A 26,445-nucleotide genomic window follows, 5' to 3' on the forward strand; every position below is an offset into this window, starting at 1 on the left:
AAGATATAATGGACTGGAAACGACATGGTCAGCGGGGGACGGCCACGATAAGGTGTCACTTAGCTGATAATAACAGTGTTCTTGAAGTTTTCAGCGCTACCGGTGGTCTTATTTGGCTACAAAATTTGTATCTTCGTCCGTGTTAAATGCAGAGGGCGCTGTGAACTCCAGGAACACAAAGCGACCCCCCGCACTTTGCCTCTTGGACATACATTGTGGCCGTGATAAGCTGTTCGTTTCCAGTCCATTATATTAGTCCGTGGGTAATCCTATTTAATTTACATTGTTATCAAGTGAAGCTCAGCTGTCGACGGCCGCCATTTTCTCGGGGGGCAAAACATTTCATTCATTACACAAAATGTATTGGGAACAACGAACAACATCGTTTTTAATGGTAAAATAAAATAGTAAATGTAAAATGACTTATATAAAATATTATTTTTGTTTTTAAAACTACAGGTTTAGAAATAATAAAATACAATATAAAATTTTTTTTTTTTTTTATTTTTAATCTAGAATTTATACAATCTATACTACAAAAAAAAGTACAATAAGCATAATGTATGTTTTTAAATTAAGTGCAATAGCTTGAATGTCTTGAGAGGCAATATAAAATAAATCGTATTTAATCTTATTTATTTTTTTAACCATGAACTAAGCCGGTTATCTTAGTTCATGTTTTTAACTTAGCTTTTTTTACACGGAGTTATAACGAAGTGTTTTTGGTGTGATAATATAAATCACGGACTAAGATATATCGCGATATAATGATATAAATTATAAATATAAGTAATAGTTAAAAGTAAATAAATATAAATGTTTTGACTTTTGAACACAAAAAAATAAATTAAATGCTTCGGTAATTTTTATAAATTTATTTTAATTATTTATTAATTGTATTATGAGTAGTTAAATATTCATAATATGTACTGAATACTGATACAGAACAATAGATCCATTTTTAGTTCTTTAGGGTTATTATTAGAAAGAACTAAATTTGTCAAGAATACAACAATAGTAATAAGTAATAACAATTGTATTTACAAATAAAAAAGATGCTTTAAGAAATTTTATTATTTAATCTTATATTCCATTTTACCAATTTTGCCACTTTATTGGAAAATTTACCAATATTTTTTTCACCAAAATTTATCTTAAATCAAGATTTTAAAAATGCAACGAAAGATGACAGGACAATGTTTTCATTATACTTACAATACATTAAGGTTGATTAATAAATATAAATTTAAATCAAAAACTATTCTGATAACCGTAGCTATTATCCAAGCAATTGTTTATCCATAGCATAATAATTAACTTTATAAGTTTATCATGAGTTTATTTAAGTCAATGTCATTTTATAGAGTATTAAACCAAAAAAAATGTTGTGAACATACAAATCTTACATATGCGACATTTGAACGTATCTTTTGTGAATTTGCTGTTTTTTCAATAGGTTATTATCTAATTGTGGGACTCGTCGTTTATATTTCGTACTTTCTTACTCACCGTAATAAAATCAGAAAATACCTAAACCTAACTAGTTAAGTGAAAATAGTAAAAACAGGACTAAAGACTAAACTACTCCCTAAGTCGGACTAACAGCTTCAAACCTAACAGCTCCATCCATTTTTACGAGTCTTCATAATATTTATGATAATTTGTTTAATGATAATAGACAAGGATAAAAAATTAAAGAAGAATATTCTATAATATACAATTTGGGGGACAGAGCTGAGCAGCTGGCGAGATTCGAGAATTCGTAACTCGTATTAAGTGTTGTAACTCGTAAGTCGCACGCACAGTTGCTGTAGAAAATAGAAATTTACTATGTAGTATGTACATTGTATAATAGTACAATACTACTATATTCACAGTTATAGATAATAAACTATACTATATTTTAATATAAGTTTATATATGTTTATTATCTATATCTGTGACTATACTACTTAGGGCCGAATACAGATACTAATAATGATACTATAATATAGATATCTTCTCTACATCGTGACTAATACTAAAAAAATTTAGTGTGAACCACGGATTAAGATGTACATGTTAATCATAGCGGTGTGAACCCGGCTTAAGGTCTATGTAGTATGTATTATCTATCACGGCTGTAGTAGTGTAGTTATATATTAATTTATCATTTAGTTGTATAGATATCATTATGATATCTATACATTTTGAAGAAGGCCTTCCAGGCCCGGTTATCTCTATATTTTTGTCATCGAATGTCCGTGACCACAATCCAACAGTCGTGTGATAAACGTGAATCGTCGGTGCGGGTCCGAGAGAAAAATTTGTGGTTTGTAACATCTTGTAGGCACGGACTTATATTATTTTAGTCCGTGCTTGTAGGTTTTTTTAATATGTTATCTATGGTTGTAACTAGGTATATAAAATATATATATATAATAACATTAAAAATACAGTATTAGTCGAGATCGACGAAATTTCCCGATTTAAACGGACTCGAATGCACCAATAGAATATAGATCCCATAATAAATTTAACAAGTTAGTTAATCATGATAGATCCATTTTGTCATGCTCGTTCACGTTTTCGGTTTCGGTAGAAATTGCTTTGTCTGCAGGCGACACTGTAAGCGGCGGCAACTCGCGGTCGCTCGCCGCCAGAGTTCATTAGTGTCGTGTAAACAAAAGTCGCGTTTTCCTCCGGCAAACACAACAACAATAATACACCAAGACGTATCAACTAACACATTAACACAACACCACTTAGTTTTTGTCTAGCGTGTGTGTCGTAACGTCGTGTGTTTGTGCTCCGTACCGTGAATACATACAATATACACAAAATAATATTGTAAAACACCACTGCGGTGTATCACCGTGTTTATTTGAGTATACATATATAGGCACGTTCTCTCTCATTTTTCTTCCATAATCGTCCGGAGGATTTTCCGCAATGTGAGCTATTTTGATCACCGATCGACACGACGACGACGATCATTCTTTCCGTTCCCGGTCTCGAAAACAATTGAGCCAAAATCTCCAGTCTCCTTCTATCTGCTATAATCTGTTTAACCTCCGCTATGGAAGACGAACTGCACTGCATCGCCTGCAAGCAGCTGTTCAACAACCCGGTGCTGTTGCCGTGCTACCATGCGTTGTGCCTGAACTGTGCGGTACACGCGCAGCGACCGCTGGAGCCGACCGTGCCGCAAGAGAACAGCGGTAACTCGACGACCAGTGGTAGCAGCACGGCCGAGTCACACGCGTCTGACTGCCATCCAGAATCGGACAAGCTGTCCATACTCAGCGAGACGGACAGCGGCGTAGTGTGCAACAGCCGGCCGAACAGCTACCTGGGCACATCCAACCACATCGGCGGAGGCATCATCGCGTTCCCACCGATCATGGCCGGCTCGTATTCGCTGTCGTGTCCGGCCTGCAGGAAGACCGTGTACTTTGATGACAACGGCGCGCACAACTTGCCAAAGTACAGGACGATGAGGAACATTGTGGACCGTTATGGTGAGCTTAGGCACATTGTTCCCAAGTGCCAGCTGTGCGAAAGCGAACCTGCAGCCGACGCCACCGTGCTGTGCGAGCAGTGCGAGGTGCTGTACTGTGACTCGTGTCGTGACAACTGTCATCCGTCCAGGGGCCCGTTGGCCAAGCACAACCTGCTGGAGCCAACAGTTGGCAAGGTGGCGCTCAGGAACAAGATCAGAAACAGGGACATCATCTGCAACGAACACGAAGAAGAGTGCCTGTCCATGTACTGTATGGTCTGTAAGACACCAGTTTGCGCTGTGTGTATGCACGAATCGAGACATTCGAGTCATGACGTACAAGCCATCAACACCATGTGCAAAGCTCAAAAGGTAACACTACCACTGTCCATTTTGTAACAGGTAAAGGTACCTAGGTACCTACATAGTAATAATATGTTTATCACTAGTTAGTAAGTCAATACCCCTCAAGTAATAAATAAGTGTTTGCCAAGGATTTATATTATATCATGTTAACGGTGTGATTTAGTTTGTTGGGTTGTTGCTACTCATAAAGCACCCACTTCATATATACTAATCCAAGATTTTGTAAATTTTTTAGACTTGTTGTTCACTGTTTCAACTATTATACTTAAATACATTCTACAAATAAATAGTTGGGTCACATTGTAATGAAAAAGTTGAAAACAAATTAATAGGGTAAAGATATAATATTTGTAATTAAAATGTAAAATCTACCTACTAAATTTTCTATTATAATTATTGAACAGTGAAGACAGTGTATTTCCAATCCTATACAAATACAACTTCTGTGATATTTATTACCTAATTAGTTTGGTTTATCAATACATGACATTACAGGAACTTTAAACTCATGTTTTACTGAGCCATAATATCTTCTGTAAAACTAAGAGTTCCTATATATAATAATAGTATAATAAGATGAGATAGTTTGATAACCTACTGTGGTGGAACTTAAGTTACTACTCATAATGTTCACTTATAAAGAACTATCAAAATCAAACAGATGGTTTGTTAATATATTGTTGTAAGGGATTGGTATATCAAAATAATATCCACTGTGTTAAGACTGAATAATACCTTTAGGCTATTATAAACCCTTAAATTGAAATTACATAACTCTTAAGCCAGTGTTAAAACGCTTTATTTTGCAATAAAAGTAATTAATTATTAACTAGACTAGGTAATTATATTTTTAAATTATTTTTGGGGGGAAATTTATCATATCCATCACCTTTACGCAAAATAATTTGTTTTTCTAGTGAAAATGAAAATACCATCCTTAAATTTGAATTTATAGTTTATTTATTGACTTATTCTATAATTAAATAACAACAAAATGTTTTAAATATAATTGGAAATTCGTAAAAATGTCTAAATATAAGAACATTTTAAAAGTATTTTTAACACAAAAGTGCGAGCAAGTGTTTTTATTAAATTAATGGTTACTCTTTCTCGTTTATACCAATAATTTTATAACTAAACAAATTTAAAAGTATAAACATAATTTTTTAACAGTTATAGTTTTTTTTCCAAAAATCTGTTATGATGGATTGGAAATTAAGGATTAAGGTCCATTTTACATAATATTTCATGCTTAGGTATATTTGTATAACTGATAACTCTAAGTTCATTTTGAATATTAATCATATAAATATGATTAATTATATTAAAAACGATATAGGACTAATTGAGATTAATTATTAGATCGTTTTTTTACTGTGAAGTATGAAACTGTAGTGTTGTATCTATTGAAGAAATTCGTTACACCAAATCGATAATACAATATGTATATATATATTATTCAGGTATATCGGGAGGCATATTGTTTAAGATAATTAAAACTTATTAGCGTTTACATAAACACACACGTGCCCTACTACTTTGTAATTTAGGATAGTCAGGTCGAGTTAAGTCACGATTTAAACACGGATGAAGGCAATTTTCACAATGGCTGACTTAATTAAACACTTAAAAAACAGAAAGAAACGAAATGCGAACAGAAATCTGATACTTTTAAATGTTTTATTTTTAAACAGGGGAGAACGTTTCGTCCTCGGTTTCAACAGAAATGAATAGACTGAAGTTTACACAGTAAAATAATATTATAAAATATATATTTAAATGTATCTGTGAGGCTAATAACTAATAAGGTATAAACTTATAACTTATGTATGAATCTTCTATCTTCTATACCCAAACGTTTCAAAAATAGTATGTTATAATATGACAGGTGATGAACTTGGCCTTAGGGTATAGACTCAATACTTTTCAATACATGTCGTACTTTATTAGAATAATTGTATGTTTTTTGTAAATTATAACCTGTTGTAACTTACTGATAAATCAGGTAAATAAATACAACTTTTAGAGATTTAATTGTCACTTCTTTCAAGTTCATATTTTGATGTATATAGTTGGGAGGGCCGATGGTTAGGTTTTTCATGAGTAAGTTTTCAACTTTATAGAAGGAATTGTAGTATTTTAAAACTTTTTACGAAAATAAAACATAACTCACTTAACTGTATAGTAGACGCAATGTTATTTTATTAGTTTTCGGTCTAGGTATATATCAATTACGTTTAAAGTAGTTGATTTTTTTTCTTTTATTAACGAGTAAATGTACCTATTTATTTATAAATATAGGTATACGCGTGTTGCTTGAACCAGGTAGGTAGGTAGGTATTTAATTTGTTTTTAATCTAGTTATTAGTGCCGTAGCCAGGGGGTGGGCACTAAGAGCACGTGCCCCCCCACCGAAATTTTTTTTTGGCTTGTTTTATATTATATTAAATGTTTGATAAATTAAAAGTTGAGGCTGTCGAAAGCGAACCATTTTGATGGGGTCAGATTTAGGAAATATCCCGGGAAATATATTGTACATCCATCGTTAGTGCTGTGTGACTGGTAATTAGTGTGTGTGGGTTCCCCGAAGGCTTTATGATGTATTATTAAACATAAACGACAGCTAAGATTTTTGGACCTCAGTAACGTACATACGCGCAGTCACGTCAGTATATTTTCAATTTTGTGATAAAAATATGTTTAACTCCCGTGTGCCACGAAACTCCAAAAAGCGGGAGAAAAATTCACCCTGTACCAAAAGCCCTATTTTAATTTTGAAAACATATTTGAATTCCTTAATCTCTTTTCTAGGTTATGGAGGAAATGGATTTTTGATTTGTAATATTGTTTAATTAGTATAAACGTATAGTACCAAATTAATTATTTTTTTCAAAATTCACTCTTACTTTAATATTACTAAAAAAAAGAAATTTGATTCCTACAAAACACAAATAAAAAGCGGAGAAATTCTTATATTTTTCCGCTTATTGGTCTAAATGCACAAAAAACGACCAGCTTTCAAAAGCCCTAATATAGTCTTGAATTTTTGTTAGTAAATTTTAATAATATTCGAACAAAAAATGGAATGTTTTGTTTTCAACACATTTTGATATAATGATAATATATTAATATGCTTATATTAATGAATACATTAACCTATAGTTTACAATAATATTAATACATTGTTATATTAAATGTTGGTACCATAGTTGTTAACATATCTAAAGTCATAAAAAGAGTAGATACACTTTATGAACAAATGGGTCATAATTAGATATTCTAGCATTTCAAAGGCTAGAGAAAAAAATTAAGTGCCCTCCCAAAAGTTTTTCTGGCTACGGCACTGCTATTTATACATATTCTTTTATTATTAAAACTTTCTGTTTTAGTTATGGCTTGTCTACTGTTAAATTCAAATTTTAACGTTTAAATTTAATATTAATTCTTCTTAATATTTTTGGACAGCCAATTGAAAGAGTACCTATATATTTATCACATTTGAGATTAAATTACTGGTTGATATAAATTATTTTATACATTTTACTTAAATTTTTAAATTCTCAATTTGTACTAAAATTATAACGAAACAAATTTAATACAGGAGCGTCATTTCAACTTTTTTTTGGTGTTAACATGTTTGCAGGCTATTCAAATCATTACCAGGTCATATAGAAAACTTTTTTTTTTTTTTTTTGGGGGGGGGGGGGTTCTAGTAAGGAAAAAACGAGGGAAAAAAACTAGAATATTTGTATAATTTATTTAATCTGTCACTTATAATTTTATTAAAATATCATAATATTGTTACTATTTTTGACGAACTATATGTAGGTACTTTTAATGTATTTATTTTATATTGTGGATACCAGTGTATAGTGGTATTTACACTTGGTAAATAAATGTATGGGTATAAACCACCTTATAATAAAATACATAACCGAACCTAATCTACACATTTTTTCTCCCTACATACTCAAAATATAATATAATATTATAGCTAGCGTAGTTAGCTTAATAAAACCAGACATTTATTTTATGGGTACCCTTCTTCACAATGTTTGTGTTATAATTTTATCAATTGTAATATTGTGGGACAATAAAACCACATCAAACATTCTTGGAAATTAAACATTAGTACGATACCTTTTTTTTAATACTGAAAAAATATAAAAATATATATAATATAAAACAATCAGGTATATCGGCGCGGCACAGCAGGCCCAACAAGGCATTTAAAAAAAAAATTGGCCCAAATGTACACCCTGCACTCTCTATTACTCTAAGCATTTACTAGGTATGTTGAACATTTTGGTTTTGGGATTTATAGGTGTATTAAAAAATAAACGTCTATGTTTTTCGAGTGGCTGCACAATGTCTTCATTATTATTTTACAAGTGTATTTTCGCTCCTATAGTGATATCAATTATTTAAGTCAATAACGCAGGGAAAGAAAAATGTACTCCGTCAAATTTAATGGGTCTTGATGGGTATATTTTACGAGTAGCTATACCTATAGTCAACCGGAAGCATGGGGGGAGATTGAAGGCGGGCGGAAAAGCAATATTCGCGTAAAGCCTGAGTCCCCTAGGGGATATTTGATTTGATTTTCAATATTATCTCCCGACAAAAGTTAAACACTGAAGGCGAACGAAGTCATGTTGTTAGTCGGAAGTCATTTCTCTGACATTTACGGACATTTACTTTAAACTTCAAGCATTGTTTATAAGAATTCAGATCAATATTGAAATGCGTTGTATTATGAACCTTATCATGACCATGCTTAAAACTATAAAATATATAAAACTTGAGACATTTTTGCTCATTCCAGGCGCTATTGTTTATTATTTTTTCCATAGTTAAAAATATGTGCGTAGTAGGTACTAGTAAACAATGATTAGACTGTAGAATTCAATATGGATTTTATTAAAATCTCCACTGTTATTTCCTATTTGTTTAAAATTTCAATAGTAATACAATGTTAATTAACAAATATTTTATATGTGTAGGTTTACCCATATATATTTTATAGATACACATATATTTATTTTTGATTTATTCGAGTTAAAATTTAAAAAAAACATTTTAGATTCTGAGCGAAGCGATGAATGTATTGATTTTACAATGATGTGTGTTTTTTTTTTAATTTTTTAATTTTTTTTTTTTATTTTTGTGCTTGTCATCACCTTTTAGGACAGTAAAAGTGCTTGGATTTTCTTCAATAGTAACTTTTCTGATAGGAAAGTGAATCTAGTTGGTACTTTGGGGGGGTCAAAAGTAAAAATTTCCCAGTAATTTTCACAATCGACGTGAAAAACAAAAGAAAAATTAAGAAAAAACGGGAATTTTTACGCAAAATCTGTTTTCGAGAAAATAGATTTTGGTTTTTGGTGTAACTCTAAAACAAATGACCGTAGGGACATGAAATTTTGACTGAATGTTTATATTAGCATTTTCTATACACCATACAATTTACAAAATATTTTGACTCTTTTTGAGCTGTTTACGGCCATTGTAAGTTTTCAATTTTTTTAGTTTTTTTTTCTATAAATATCAATAAAATTTTATCTGTTGAGTAAAAAAGCTTGAAAATTTAATAGAAGGCTCCTAGGTTATTGTTTCAAAGGCAGATGAAAAAAATTAAAAATCCTTAGTCACAGTTTTTATAAGCATTTAAAGTTCAAATTTTGACAAAATACGAAAAAATCACGAAAAATAGCAAATTATTTTGAGTTGAGAATTCATAAAAATTTTTTCTAAGATTTGAAAATGTAATATAAGATTACTCATAAGTTTGTCTACCTTTATCAAAAAAAAAAAAATGTCTACAAGAAACTTAAATTAAATTTTTATGAGCGTCTGAAATTTATATTTTTACAACATTTGATATTCACTCGATTTCTCATGTAACCATTTTCTTATTTTATTGTAATTAAAAAACGAATGACTGTAGATACTTGAAAATTTCACTGAATGTTTATATTAGCATTTTCTATACACCATAAATTTTGAAAATATTTTGACTCTTTTTGAGCGGTTTACGGACATTGTGAGTTTTCAATTTTTTTAGTTTTTTTTTCTATAAATATCAATAAAAATTTTTTTGTTGGGTAAAAAAGCGTGAAAATTGAATATAAGGCTCCTGTTATATCGTTCTAATAGCAGTTGAAAAATATTAAAAATACATAGGCACAATTTTTTTTTATAAGCATTTAAAGTTCAAATTTTGACAACATTTATCAAATTTATAATTTATTAATTATTTTGTAGTTAATAATGTATAAAATGTTTAACTTTTATGGCTAAGGATTGAAAATTTAAAACAAGGCTCCACGTAAATAGGTTATATATAAATTACTTTATTCACAATAATATCATCAAATATATTTGGTAATATCATAGGCTGACTGACCGTTTACGCTCAGAATCGTTTTTCTTATACAATGATATTATATCATTGAATTCAAATTTAACACCATCTATTACAGTGACCCACTTGTAACCTACTGTACAGCAGAGCGACATCCACTCATCCACCTTTTTTTTAATTTATTTACAAAAATGCCAGTTTAAATTATAGTTTTAAATTTTAATATTTGGTGTTGTGAATGCTGAACTAAATTCTTAAGCTTTGTAACTTGTGTAGGCAGCAAAATCATTTTTGTGTATATACTCTAGTTTGTTATGTCCAAGTTTTTATAACAAACTTTTGTAGTGATATTGGGAACTTTTCGTCTGTGGTTTAAATTTGAAGCCTCTTATTGTATTCATCCTCATGTAATCTGTACATCGTACTGATTAATTTTTTAAATTCTGTATTAGAAAATGACTTGTCTACCTACATTAATTCATGAATTTTTAAATTACTTATAATTGAAAGTGGGCATTATAAAATACATTTTATCAAAAATATTATTGTAGTTACCTACATTTCCAGACGAGTAATGATTTTTTATAGATTTCTTCTACCTAATTGAAATTGCCCTAACAAAATGTTCTTATTACAATAGTATTATTGTACATTAATTTTTTGGTGTGCTACTACCGAGTAATTTGTCTGTGTCCCACAATTTATTTTAGTTAATTGTTTTTATAGGTTATATATATAGCTAGGTATATATTATACACTTTATAGAACGTTAAATATAGGTACTTCATATATAGATATGGGCAGTGGGTCTTAAAGTTTGAACGAAATGCCATTCTTTTCACGTAGTAAAACAATAAGCTGAATCTGTGAGAGACTGAATTAAATTTCCTTAATTTGAAAAGGGCTTGTACGAGGCTTATTAAGTTATACAAAGCGTACAAATGTACGGACCGATGCAGCTTGTACACCGAAGAAGTTAATATTGACGAATAATTAATAAGGGTTATTGACGAGAAAGTTTTCTTCTTCGATTTTGGAAATAGGTCACTGAACATTGTAGTATAATATTATAGTGGTAGAATGATTTTTGAAATAAAATATCTCAACATAATTTGCTTTTAAATTTTTGTGCATTGACAGTAATTTTAAATTTATATATTATTTGGTAGGTACAGTATATTCGTATTATTATTATAATAGGATGCATTTGTTCTTGGTTTTTTGGTTATTTACATCGCATATTCGCATATAACACCAGCAGCTATGTAATGTACATTACATTGTTTCACCTCTAATCTAAAATGTAAGTCTCGTGCACGTGCACGCCCCTATACAGTGTATTACATTATTGTGCTAAATAACAATGTTATATACTCGGTTATATAGTAACGATAACAAAGCCTCATTTTAATCTATTCTACACAGAAGTAAATTAAGTCGTATAACTTCGTATTTATTAAAGCACATAATATCAGATATATTATATTGCTTTATACATAATATAATATAAAAAACGTGGATAAGTGGATGTCACTCTGCTGTAGGTTACAAGTTGGTCCATTAAGGATGGTGTTAAATTTGAATTCAATGATGTAATATCATTGTATAAGAAAAATGGTCTATTTACTATTTCCTAATTATATTTGATGATATTATTGTGAATAAAGTAATTTATATATTCACCTTTTTACGTGGAACCTTGTTTTAAATTTTAAATCCTTAACTATAAAAGTTGAACATTTTATACATTTTTAACTACATAATAATTATTAAATTTTAAGTTTGATAAATTTTGTCAAAATTCGAACTTTAAATGCTTATAAAAAAAATTGTGCCTATGTATTTTTAATAATTTTCAACTGCTATTGTAACAATATATCAGGAGCCTTGCATTAAATTTTCACGCTTTTTTACCCAACAAATAAAATTTTATTGATATTTATGGAAACAAAAACTAAAAAAATTGAAAACTGACAATGTTCCGAAACAGTTCAAAACAAATCAAAATATTTTGAAAATTTTATCGTGTATAGAAAATGTAAATATAAACGACCAGTGAAAATTTCATGTATATACGTTCATTTGTTTTGGAGTTACACCAAAAACCAAAATCGATTTTGTGGAAAACCTATTTTGCGTAAAAATTCCCGTTTTTCCTTAATTTTTATGTTGTTTTTCCCGGCGCTTTTGAAAACTATTGAGAATTTTAAAATTTGACCTCCCGAATGCAGTAACTAGATTCACTTTCCCATCGAACAAGATACTGTTGAAGTTAATCGATGCAGTTTTACTCCCCCAAACCGTAATGACAGACACAAAAATAAAAAAAAACACACATCATTGTAAAATCAATACATTTATCGTTCCACTCAGAATCTAAAATACGTTATAAATATTATTATATAACATATTGTGCAATATTTTGTTTTGATTGATTTGTTGTTCATCAGGAGTTATAAATTGTTATTTTAATACAGGTATTTAAATGTGTAATATTATTCTTGAGTGCGTGATATTTTTTAAATTCTGAGGATTATTTTAATTTAATTTAATTTGATGTTTTATACTTGAAAACATATTTTTTGTTGGTACCATTTGTCTATTATTATGTGAAATGTGTAGTTATGTTTACTTTCCGCAAGATCAACATAATATATTTTTGTATTTTGATCTTAATAAGTTGTATAGGTATTGTGATCTTAGGGACTTGATATTTATTTTCTTAATCTTACACCCAAGATGTTTTTGGCATAACTAATAATGGTCGTCAAGTAAATTATGTACAATAGTGTTTGCATTTTTTAATCTACCTAAAATTTACATTGGAATGGCTGAAAGCCAAATTGCAGTTGTCGTACAACAGTAGGTATACCTACTTTATCTGAGTATAAATGAACAAACATAAATTAAGAATTAAGATCGATGGTTTTTAAATTGTATTTTAAACCGTGAAGCATAATAAAATATTTTTGAATAGTAGCCTTGAAAATAAAATTTTTTTTTCTATTCAAATCGTTTCTAATGATATGATTATTATCATTTATGTATACTGTATAGTATATTATTTATTTATATAGGCACGTGTTTCGTTTATATATTCTATTTCCTTACAGTCTATAAAGACATTTTTTCATATTGCAATACCATTATTTTTCACGAATAAAAGTAGGTATTCAGAGCTCAAAGATGTCATATTATAGATACATAATATAATATAATATTAATAGTATATACAAATATTTTGCAGTTATCAATCATGTGTAGTCATAATATGTAATTTTATATTGTTTTATATTTTATACGATAAACTCTCGGGCCCGGGATAATCCTAATACCGCTGTTAAGTTAATGATGTTCAAACTTAAGATAGGTACATTCAATTCTGATCTTTGATGTGTATAGGCGAAAACCCATTAAAGTGTCTGAGGGTGGGGGGGGGGCTAACATTTTTAACATCAATTTTAACCCCCACGGCATCAATTCCACTCAACTAAAATACTTTATACTTTTTGGGAAGGTTTATGAGATATTTGCGCCTATTTGTTTCGTAATCGTTACTGCAGTAGTTAATGATTTATGTATGTCGTTAGATGTACGCATTCGATTTATTGGAAAGTAGTTTTATTTTTCTCCCAGTTTTTCTCTTATATCCTTCATAATAATAATATACGTCTAAAATTCTATATTTATATAAGTCTTGCAATTGCTGTTAGCTATATAGCATGATTTAAAAATCGAAAAGTGATGTTTAGTTGTAGATCTAATAGAATATAGTTACGATAGAATCGTAACGAATAGTCTCCACCGTCCAATGTGTATTTGTACAACGGTTTTGCTAATATTTGATCAACGACAATATGCGTGAGGAAAATGTGACGATTTCAACGTTTCGGAAATTAATTGCTCCTCTGATATCGTGGGTTAGATATTTGTACATAGCGAGTTTACTCAAGATATTAAAAGTAAACCCAATCGCAAAACCGTTGCGATCAATTTCTCGGCGAGCGCACGGTGTATATTCTTCCTGCACCCCGTTCGTATCCTCAAATCGGTCTCCGGATCTAAGGCGTCTCGCTTTTAATTTTTCTTCGGCGTGATAGGGAAAAAACTAAAATGTCGAGACCTCCACCTATAGGCCCTAACTGTTGCTATACAAATAGGGTCTTTTTAAAAGTAGCTGTACATACCTATACAATATAAATAATTAAATATATTATAAAGGTACAACCCGGGTACAGAGAAAAAACCTAAATAATCTATGTACTTATACAAGTATAAATAAGTACCTGAAACTGTATAAAACAATACGTATTATTTCAAAAACACAAAAGTTGACTTGGAAAATCATATAGCAGCTTGCAGTTATAATAGCGTATCGCACCCCGTATATATAGGTATCGCACATAAAACCTATGGAGTGATAGACGGAGATGGAGAGCCAGAGACAGAGATGGAGCGACTAAATCCGACCGGAGATGAAGGAAAACTTTTATATATATACGATATTACGATGTAATATCTACCGTTTTCTCTACCCACGTACCTAAGGTACATCGCAATACAAAGTATTTTGTGGGAACGGGAAGGAGTATATATATAAAAAAGGGATTTAGTTTGAGATGAGGGCACGGGTGGTGCAGGCAGCCGCAGATTTCGGATTGCTTTTGAGCAATTTCCGCCCCGGTTCCATCATCGCGTGGTTAAGTGCTAATACATCGTCCGAGCAGACGTGGACGACCACGTATATAGTATATACTGCAGCAGTTCGCGGCCGATCGACTGAAAATATATCGGCCGCCGTTTGCGGGACGCGAAAACGGATTGTTGTGTATTCAACCGTATTATGACGTGGCGGCGGGCGTTTTGATCAAAGCGCCGCCGCCGAAGTGGATGACGGATACGAACGGATGTGAACACGATCTCGTGTACGTATTATTATGATACATTATAGGTACTTCCTATATATGCGTGTTCTTGATGTGTATACTTGTGTTCAGGGTGATGTTTTAACGTGAGACATTGTTTTTAAATTTCAAGTTCTTATGTATTAAACGCGTTCTGCATTTGCTGTATTATATGCTATAACTGTATTAATTTAGCAACATATTCTTAAATTAAACATTTTTTTTTGTTATCTTATTGTTTTTCTTGTGTAGGACCCGTAATTTACCACCAATTAAAAGAAAAACTCAACCTAATTGACTAATTTTGGATACCGCTCGGGTGGTTAAGTCCAGATAGCCCAGACATGTCATATGCATATGACTCATTTAGATCAGAGCTTTCCTGAACCTAACCAAAAGTAGTTGTCTTTGGTAAATACCAAAATATGGTTCTATAATACTGCACTGGTATAAGTGCATAAAGATGTTGGTATTTTCTGATACATTTAATATCCAAGATGAAATCGATAAAGTTAGAGTTCCTTGTACTTGAATCAATCGGTATTGAATTCTACAGTAAATTCTTCACCAATATGTGGTAAAAGGACTGTGTCAATAATTAATTGTTATGAAATTTACAAAGACGATAATATTTCTGTAGAACTAATTGTTTCAACCGGTTACGATATTTAGATACGATTTTTTCCGATGGGCTTTATGTTACATTTTTAACTTTATGAAATTCCGTTTTATATAACTGTTATAGTAAATAATACATATACCTAGACTATAGTTGGGTCAAAGATCGAAATTCACCAATAAATTGTTATAATCGATTGCTGTTCAACGCTATATAGAGTGGACAGTGTTTCTTTTGTTTCGCTATTAAAACAAAAGTGTTTACTGGCCGTATTTTTTCAGCTATATACCTAATACTATTGAATCGGATACGCAGAATATTTCTGCCGAAAGCGAAAATCGTGTTGTAATTTGATTTAATCGTATTGCCCTGCGCACGATTACCGGGACGCTGCTCGCTCGATATTTTTTATTTTAATATAATACAATTATTAGACCGTTCAAATAATTGGTGATTTGTCTAGAAAGTCAAGTTCTAAAATGTGATCAATAGTTAATGATTTATACGCAGACATTAATATCTACTTTTAGATTCTGAGCGGAGCGATGAATGTATTGATTTTACAATGATGTGTGTTTTTTTTTATTTGTGTGTGCACATGATAAGTAGTTGAATAATGCTTTGATTTTTAACTTCAGTATATTTTCCTGTGGGAAAGTGAATCTAGTTGGTGCATTAGGTATGTAAAAATTCAGAGTAGTTTTCAAAAGTGCCTGGAAATACAAAAAAAAAAATTAAGAAAAAATGGGTATTTTTATGCAAAATTGGCTTTCGAAAAAATCGATTTTAGTTTTTGGTGTAATTGTAAAATAACCTACAGTAAATACCTTGGTTAATACACAAATACATTTTCTATGCATAATACAATTTTTAAAACATTTTGTCTTGTTTTGAGCTGTTTACGGACATTTGAAGTTATTTAAAATTTCTTAGTTTTTTTTTCTATAAATGTCAATACAATATTATTCGTTGGGTGAAAAAGCTTTGAAATGTATTACAAGGCTCCTAATATATTGTTACAATCGCAGTTCAAAAATATTAAAAAATACACTGTCACGAATTTGTTGAGTTAGAAATTCATAAATAATTTTCATTTTAAATCTGAGATTTTAAAATTTGGTACAAAATTTCTCATAAGTTTGTCTACATTTATCAAAAAAATAAAATGTTTACCGGAAAGTCAAATTACATTTTTATGAGCGTTTGAACTTTATTATTACAAAATTGGATGTTCACTCGATTTCTTATGTAACGATTTTCTTATTTTGTTGTAAATCAAAAACTAATAACTGTGGATGCTTAAAATATACACTCCATGTTTATTTTATCAATTATTCTTATACTTAATAAAATGTTCAAAATATTTTGACTAGTTTCAAGTTGTTTACGGACATTTTCTTTTTTTTAGTTTTTTTTGCATAAATGTTTATAACATTTTATTTGTTGGGTCAAAAAGCGTGAATATTTAATACAAGACTCCTGATATATTGTTACAATAGCAGTTGAAAACATTAAAAGTACATAGGCATAGTTTTCTTTTATAAGCATTCAAAGTTAAAATGTTGACGAAATTTATCAAATTAAAAATTGAAAAATAATTTTGTAGTCAAAAGTTTATAAAATGTGTAACTTTTATAGCTAAGAATTGAGAATTTAAAACAAGATTCCACGTAAGTGGTTGTTCTGTAACCAAAAGATCTAAAAAAAATCTAAAAACTTTTATAGTTATTTTTTGTTCAAATTTGAACGAAAGATATTTAAACAAAGAAGACTGATTGTAGTAGTGTTATATTTGAAAAATATTGTTCGTGGGTACTTGAAACTTCTAAAGTTTATTATACAAATACGATAGTAAACAAATAATAATAATTCAACTTAACCGGCTATTGTACTAATAATAACAATATAAATATAATATAAAATATCCTAGGCTTACAAACCGTCTTCGCTTATAATCGTTTTTCGTATACAATATAATATTGTATCATTGAGTTCAAATTTAACACCATTCATTACAGTCATTCGCTTGTAACCTTAGATAGACTACTGTAGAGCAGAGTGATTTCCACTTATCCGTCTTTTTTTGAAAATAAATTAATAATATATTATCTAAATTAATTTTTTTCCAATATTTAAAATTACTGTAACATAAATAATATTGCTTTTAAAATCAATTTGTATCATAATTAGGATTTTCAACTGTTTTTTTTTACAAATATTCATTAATTTTCTAATTTGTTATTATCGTATATATATTTGCTTTTTACTATTTGATATTAACATTTTATATTTGTAGCTTCAGTTTCATATTTTACTTGTTGGATTTCGGTATTGTGTTGTAAGTACCTGAATATTATATAACTGGAAGTGTTACTAATAATAGCGATGCATTTTGCTGTAGAATACAGACACCATCATGTAACATCTACGTTTTCTATAATTTTTGTATTATTCTCAAACATACATATTCTTACAGTATTGTATTCTAAAATAACTTCTTCCAAGACTTGTGATCAAAACACACCTTTTGAAATTTCAGTTTGCTAAGACATGCACTCAAAATTCAAATCAATGTGTTATATTACTTATATCATTATTATGGTATGTAGGTATATTGTATAGGTTATAGGCTGTGTTCAATATATACCGTTAACGATAGACATCCATATGTATAATATAATATTTATATTATCCACACTCTCTCGCTTATATACACCTATATGTTTGTATTTTAAAAATCTAAAAAAAAATACAAACTAACGGTAAATCGTATTAAAAACCTTTTTTTCACTATTGTCGCGCGTTCGGTTTGTATATTATATTTGTTTTACGCGTTCAGGCGTATATAATATGGTGACATCATTCGTGCTGCAGGCTCTGCAGCAAAATGGCCGGCAATCCAATTGGCTTCTGTTTGTGTACGTTCGTTGCAGTACCTACCTGTGTATTTATTTGATAAAATCGTCTTGCTTTCGCACTGTAATAATTACATCAACCAGGCTTGCTATATATGTGGGGCGGTGTTGGTGGGTGAGCGTGTTTCTAAGCGGTATTTGCTTCTTTAACGACAACGAATTGTAACAGAACACGACATTTTCACCCGATTCGTGGACGATATTATAACACCGTTAGCGAGCAAACTTATTTTTTCTCGAAACCTTATTTGCAATATTTTATATTTTGTTTATTTCAATTATATTTGACTGCAGTGCAGACTATGTTATTTCCCTTTGTTTGTGTATATGTGCAAAAATAATATATGAACACCAATAAATTCTACTTTTTCATGATACACCTATACATTAGCTTTTGTTCTTGCTTTGATCTTTTATAGCTGTTCAATTGGAATACGTTTTATTTAAGCTTCCATGTGGCTTAAAAAACATAATATTTTTTTCACTGCACGCTGTAGTTGCACGGCGTTTAAAGCAAACGTTCGATAGTTAGAAAATTATATTAAAAAAACGGGATTCTAATCAAACCTTGTGGTTTTCACGGAGAAAATAATTATCTAAAACGTGTTGTGTGCGCCGTCTGTGTAGGTATAAACAGTAAATTTTATTAATTTTTAAATATATTTGAACATTTTGAACATTCAGCCTATGCGAAAATATTAAAATACTTTTTTTTTTAATTGTACCTTTTTAGTGTTGCCAGATTTTTGAACTACCTAATATAAAAGTTTTCCCTTATCATCATAATAAATGAGAATATATTGTTCTAAAATTAATTGAGTTTATGACGAATAAAAAGCTCGGATTATTTGTAAAATATTGAATTAAATGTTCTTCGCACGTATCTCTCTATACAATACGTATATTTTCCATTGAATTTCCATTAAAATAACTCTTATATTTAACCTCTCAAGTGCTGCAAAAATTAAAATTTTTTTTCTTACATATTGTACGTAATGATGTTTTTATTATATTTGTGAATGTATTAAAAACCATCATGCCTGTTGAATATTTAATGTCATAAATTTGCATATGTGTGTGTTAATTTGAATTTTTAAATTAAACCTATACATATATTTGTCGAAATATTATGAAAAAAGTTACATTTTAATATTTTATGTAACACATTAGACGTAATACTTTTTTGGCAGAATCCGTCTATTGGGGTACGTTTAATTACAGGGCTAGGCTAGCCTGGCTAGCCCATTTTCTACGAATCATATCAATATTGATGTGTAATATGGATATCCAAATATCTTATTTTTTATACTTTATCATAAACTTTCAATAGACGCATAATTAACAGTATTATAATATTGTGGTCATCATGTCATCACCAATATAAAATATGCAATCATGTAAGTATACGTATTTCATAAATCATAACAATAATATGTTATGATGTATTGTGTGTAATAATTATGTGCCTTAATTTTATGATTCCGTCGATACTACATCTCAATAGTGCTATTAAAAAAATAATAATCATAGGTATTGCAAGAACAGTTTGATTATATTGTGTTTCTTTTGTGTTTATAAGCCACTTATACTAAAAAAACGATAACTCGCGTTGTTTGTTCTTACTACGGAGTGGGTTTTTATGATTTTTATTTGACATCATAATATCTGAATCGTCAAACCGAATTCTCGCGGTGTTGACAGTTTCCCTGTAGACGTATAGTACGTATAGTACCTATTTGACGAATTTGTCATGGTTGAAATTATTTTTGACTTATTAGTTTTTTATACTTATGTATACCATTGTAGGTATATAATATCATCGTAGGTACTAATATTAGGGATGCAAGGGTGGAGGGCCTAAGGGTAGGTACTAAATTCGATTATATAGTATTTGCACACTTATACACCTATATGGCTATATCATAATATCGTTTTCTTGTATTTTTAGTTAAATACTTTTGTGCGTTTCTATATCATATATTTCATACCAGTTGCCCTTAATTTGTCATCCTTGTGTTTGTATCGCAGGTTAATCCGTCGTCTATCAGCTCTTGTTTATTAAATGTTCACCTATATTTTTGATTTCATACAGCCCGAAACAGAATACTTTTCATAAATGTCGATGTAGAAAATATAGTACTGTCATATCGACAAATTTAACTACAAGTTTACAATCACTAACTAATAGTTGTTAATTTAGATTTAAACATTAACGTTTTTAGTCGAAACTCTGCTATTTGTTATCGGTGCGTATAAGCGACCCTATATTTACAGACGAGAGCGACTATGCATATAAATATCAAATATGCATATTATCAAACTTTTTATAAAAATATGGCTAAAAAATTCATACGACATAACTTGATTTTCTACTTGTTTCCTATTATCTTGTATCGTTCTTGCCTACAAAAATCAAATAACCTTTATCTTTTCTTTTCCTTATCTTTTATTGTATACTTGTTTATTAGTTTATTACTATATTTTAGCGTTTATTTTTACTTTTTTATTTTTTCTTGTTCAACTAAATATTAATATAGGTATAATTAATTAATTAATTTATAAGACTCCAACTCACCAATACGAGGTTATACCTCAGTGGTGAGTTGAGCCAAATACATCTGTTCATACATAATCAGTTACTATTTTAGTAATTACATGTTTTTGTGTAACATTGTAACTACTATTACATTACATGTTTAATTGTTTAATGACCAAATAAATATTATTATTAATATTATTACTATATAATACAATAATAATTGTGTGATTTAAAAAATAAATTAATAAACATAGATTAAAAAAATTCGTTCAGCGTCATTGATTATATCGATCTATAACAAAATAAATACGAGACTTTGACCACGGTTCTCACGGTCGTCTCCTTAGGTATTTTGATTTTGGAAAAATAATTCGTCCTAAACTCGTTCGTCATAACGCGTACCTATATAGTGTATATAATATATATTATATAATATACATACCTATAATACATGTGTGGTGTTGATTTCGTTTGGAAAACTGTCTTTGGTCAGCTGCTGCAGCGAGGCCAACGATATGTTATATTTGTAAAATAATATATAATATAGCCTTTAGTTAAAACACGTTTTGTTTTTTTTGTATTATACACCCGAAATCCTGTCTCACGGTCGTCCCAGTGGACACGATCTATGCCCCTAAAAATTATTATTAATATTTTAATATATTATGCTTATTACTTATAAGTTGGGGCGGGATCCGCTCTTTCTCGTTTCTATTTGTTTCTATTTGTGATGATGTATACATATAGTTGAACAGGTTATAACGTGTATGATATAATATTAAGATAATTAATAATAATATAATATCGACGGACGTCGTCGCGTGGGTTGCAGAAAAAAAAAGGTTCTTTGATCATTACGCAGTTCAGTGTGGATGTCCGCTTGGTATTGGTAGGTATAAGTATAATATGTGGGGAAGGTGACCCGTAAGTCGTCGGCCGTCGCGATCGTACATCATTTTTATTATTTTTATAATATTTATAGCATATCTGTCCATATCTCAAGTCGTGAGCGCGTACGGCATACCTATATATACATTATACAATATTATACATAGTACATAATGTGTTAATGTATTCAAGTACGAAGATACAGATACTTTTAAATACTTTCAAATTTTTAGATTTTTATAATTCAATTTTTAGATTCTGAGTGGAACGATGAATGTATTAATTTTACAAAGATGTGTGTTTTTTTTTTTCATTTTTGTATCTGTCATTGCGGTTTGGGACAGTAAAACTGCTTCGATTTTCTTCAACAGTATCTTGTTCGATGGGAAAGTGAATCTAGTTGGTGCATTTGGGAGGTCAAAATTTAAAATTCCCAATAGTTTTCAAAAGCGCCGGGAAAAACAACATACAAATTAAGGAAAAACGGGAATTATTCCACAAAATCGATTTTGGTTTTTGGTGTAACTCCAAAACAAATGAACGTATATACATGCAATTTCCACTGGTCGTTTATATTTGCATTTTCTATACACGATAAAATTTTCAAAATGTTTGATTTGTTTTGAACTATTTAGGAACATTTTTTGTTTCCAATTTTGTTAGTCTTTTTTTCTATGAATGTCAATAAAACTTTATTTGTTGGGTAAAAAATCTTGAAAAATGAATACAAGGCTCCTACTATATTGTTACAATGACATTTGAAAAATATTAAAAATCCTTAGTCACAGTTTTTATTTATAAGCATTTAAAGTTCAAATCTTGACAAAATATGGTAAAATCACGAAAATTAGCAAATTATTTTGAGAATTCATAAAAATTTTCTTTTTAAATCTAAGATTTGAAAATGTAATACAAGATTCCTCATAAGTTTGTCTACCTTTATCAAAAAAAAAAATATAGAAGAAAGTCAAATTAAATTTTTATGAGCGTTTGAAATTCATATTTTTACAATATTGGATATTCACTCGATTTATCATGTAGCGGTTTTTGTTATTTTATTGTAATTCAAAAACGAATAACTAGTATATGAACATTTTACTGAAAGTTTATATTTTCATTTTCTATACACCATAAAATGTTGAAAATATTTCGACTCTTTTTGGGCTGTTTATGGACATTGTCAGTTTTCAATGTTTTCAGTTTTTTTTTTCTAAATTTCAATAAAATTTTATTTGTTGGGTAAAAAAGCGTGAAAATTAAATGCAAGGCTTCTGATATATTGTTACAATAGTAGTTTAAAATTATTAAAAATACATAGGCACAATTTTTTTATTAGCTTTTTAAGTTCGAATTTTGACAAAATTTATCAAATTTTAAATTTTATAATTATTTTGTAGTTAAAAATTTATAAAATTTTCAAAATTTTAAAACAAGGTTTCACGTAAATAGGTTATGTGTAAATTACTTTATTCACAGTAATATCATCAAATATACTTAGTAATATCATAGGCTGACTGACCGTTTTCGCCCAGAATCGTTTTTCTTATACAATGATATTATATCTTTGAATTCAAATTTAACACCATCCATTACAGCGACCCACTTGTAACCTAATGTACAGCAGAGCGACATCCATTTGCCTACCTTTTTTTACCTTATAAATCAACTGGATAATTTTTTTTTTTTAACATTGTACATTCGTTTTCATAGATAATTGTACACTGTTTCCATTGGTGTAACTCATCTGTTTTCTTTGTTAAGGTATTTTAATTTTTGGCTGGGTGTAAGTTACATGCAAAAATATATTATTTTACACGACTATATTATGTATTTTCTGTTTTTTTCTTTTTAATTTACGTAATAGAATTGAAAATAGAAAATAAATACATTAATAAGAAAAGTGATTGATAATGAGAATTTTATTCTAAATATACTGCAGATACTACGAGACAGTCTAAAACTCTAAAGTATTTAAAACACGTATTTGAGTACCTAAAATGTTTTAGCACATTTATTTTCTCAAATACTTTACAAGACTGCACCATATTCATAAACTGCTGTCTGTACTGCGGACTTAAAAATCTTTGAAATAAGCCGCCGCGTTATATACATACAATATTATTATAATTAATAACAATATTGTGTTATAATATATTATACAGTCATACAGACACCGTGCATTCGCCCCTTGGCGCGAATCTAATATGTGCGCGATGTGTCCATAACGAACATAAAACAATATAATAATAATAATAACAACATACTATGCGTCGTCGACACCCTTTCTTCCGACAGCTAACATTACACCGCGTACAGATGAACACATAATATAATAATATATAGATAAGGTACATACTGCACATTTATATACTTACTCGGACGAACTGGACTGCAGGCCACATAGCACCACACAGCGGTATATTGGTACAATGCGTTATTATTCAGAGACCTAACCGGTTTCACGTTTGGGTTTTTTTTTTACGAGTTCATCGACAACACTTTTTACGGTTTGAATACAATGCACGCGTATATACGCCGTTTTATTTATCGTTAACGATAAGTTTTTTCTCGGTTTTTAAATGGTCTATGTGAACATTTTTAAGATAATACAGATATTATATACGGCGCGTGCGCGGGACACCTATATATTATATCAGCCTATAATATAATAAATATTAAAACATATGAACCACGCACTGCATACTTACAGTTGTAACTTGCCCTCTTATTGTTCTGTATAATATATTAAACGATGAGTATAAAATATAATATTATACATATAATAGTACAAACTGGAGAATTCTCCTAACGTGAGACCATATTTTGGTCGAGAAATCTTTGAACATAATATTTGTATATAGTTTATAATTTATATTATAGAGATACGAAGATATTCGACATCGTAGTCATAGTAATAATAACAAAAACACGTTCATCCCCTTCACTTGGTGTTATTATCATCGTATACCTTCTGCAGTGAAGTTGAACTCAACTTCCAATTTTTGAGTGATTATACGGACTGGGGTCTGAGGTCCTATCTACCTTATGTTATCCTATTATAATATGTAATCTTTCCTATACTTCAATCTAATGAAGGTAAAAAGGCAAACAGATAATTCTGTATAAGTCGTATGTCCGACATCAGATGAATGTGAATTGCGCATATCGACAATTAAAAAAAAAAAAACAATGTGTTGTCAATAAGGGCTAAGGGAATCTAAAAAAAAGGACCAGAACAAAATATGCATATTGTATAAGTCATATAAATATACATTAAATTCGTAGCTTTAAAAAGTGATAAACCGCAAAATATAAAGTATATTGTAGGTATGTAGTATACTGTTACTGCACTACACTATAGTCATGACTATTAATTATTATATTACCACATTTTCATAAATTAACTAATATAAACGAGAAAGGATCTTTGAAATAGTATCGATGGAGAGGGCTTCACCCACCTTCCATAGCCACCCTTATATCCATCCCTATAGAACATAGATGGCTATTTTGAAAATGATACATTTTTACTTGTTGTAAATCACAATTAAAACGTTATTCAACAGAACTAAAAAGTAATCTATTATTACCGGCCTTGCTTTTTGACCTAGGGACAAGATTACGAAATTGACAAACCATACATTGATTTAAAACATAAAATACTGAATATTAAGAAACCAATAAATCGCCATTTTCTACTAGTAACGATACTGAATATTGTCAATTATATTATTATTTAAAAAAATCAATATAGTCTACCTATAGCAACTAGTAGCTGGAAAATATTATTATTGACACCTTTACGGTAGCCAACTTGCCCCGCTTTCCCAATCGCAACATTTTATTGATGCGTGGTGAGTATATTATGACGAATATACTTGCACTTATCATTGATTATTAATTATTATAATACGTGCGTTTATATCTATTATTAATCGCAAATCAAACAGATACGAATATAATATAGTCTTTATTAAGTGCTCGGTAATCGAGGAAGTATACATTGACTGGTCTGGTTTGCGCAAACATTGTAGTCCATTATCTCAAAGTGTTGATTTTCTCATATATACTTGCTCGCCACTATCGTTCTGTACATTGTTATCACACTTGTAGTCGTGTAAACACGTCGTTTTTTCTGTTATTATTATTATTGCCATCATCATTGTCGTCGATGACACAGTATTGTTGATATGTCTCGTGGTGACAACGACTTTCCGTGATAATATATTTTATATAACCGATACCGTCACACAACGTTCAAATAAAAATAAATAATAATAATAGTAATAAATTGTTTACAATTAATAGAAGTATATAGTTAATAATGTAATTAATATATCATAATTACACGTAAAAAAATTTGATGGTT

The 26,445-nt window shown here is 29.8% G+C and overlaps 1 protein-coding gene across 2 annotated transcripts in view; it reads left to right on the forward strand.

Moving 5' to 3' along the window:
* The first annotated feature begins 2,697 nt into the window (after window positions 1-2,697).
* The window catches only part of LOC132944513 (E3 ubiquitin-protein ligase TRIM9), an 87,106-nt gene continuing 63,358 nt past the window's right edge, over window positions 2,698-26,445 (forward strand). Inside the window, exon 1 of one of the 2 annotated variants that reach the window (XM_061013896.1) lies at window positions 2,698-3,853. In XM_061013896.1, coding sequence (XP_060869879.1) covers window positions 3,059-3,853 — 795 coding nt within the window. In that variant the 5' untranslated portion in view covers window positions 2,698-3,058. The remainder of the gene's footprint in view (window positions 3,854-26,445) is intronic. The other variant, XM_061013897.1, reaches the window with a different exon arrangement.

Source organism: Metopolophium dirhodum, chromosome 5 (genome assembly GCF_019925205.1).
Source record: "Metopolophium dirhodum isolate CAU chromosome 5, ASM1992520v1, whole genome shotgun sequence".
NCBI classification, from domain to species: domain Eukaryota; kingdom Metazoa; phylum Arthropoda; class Insecta; order Hemiptera; family Aphididae; genus Metopolophium; species Metopolophium dirhodum.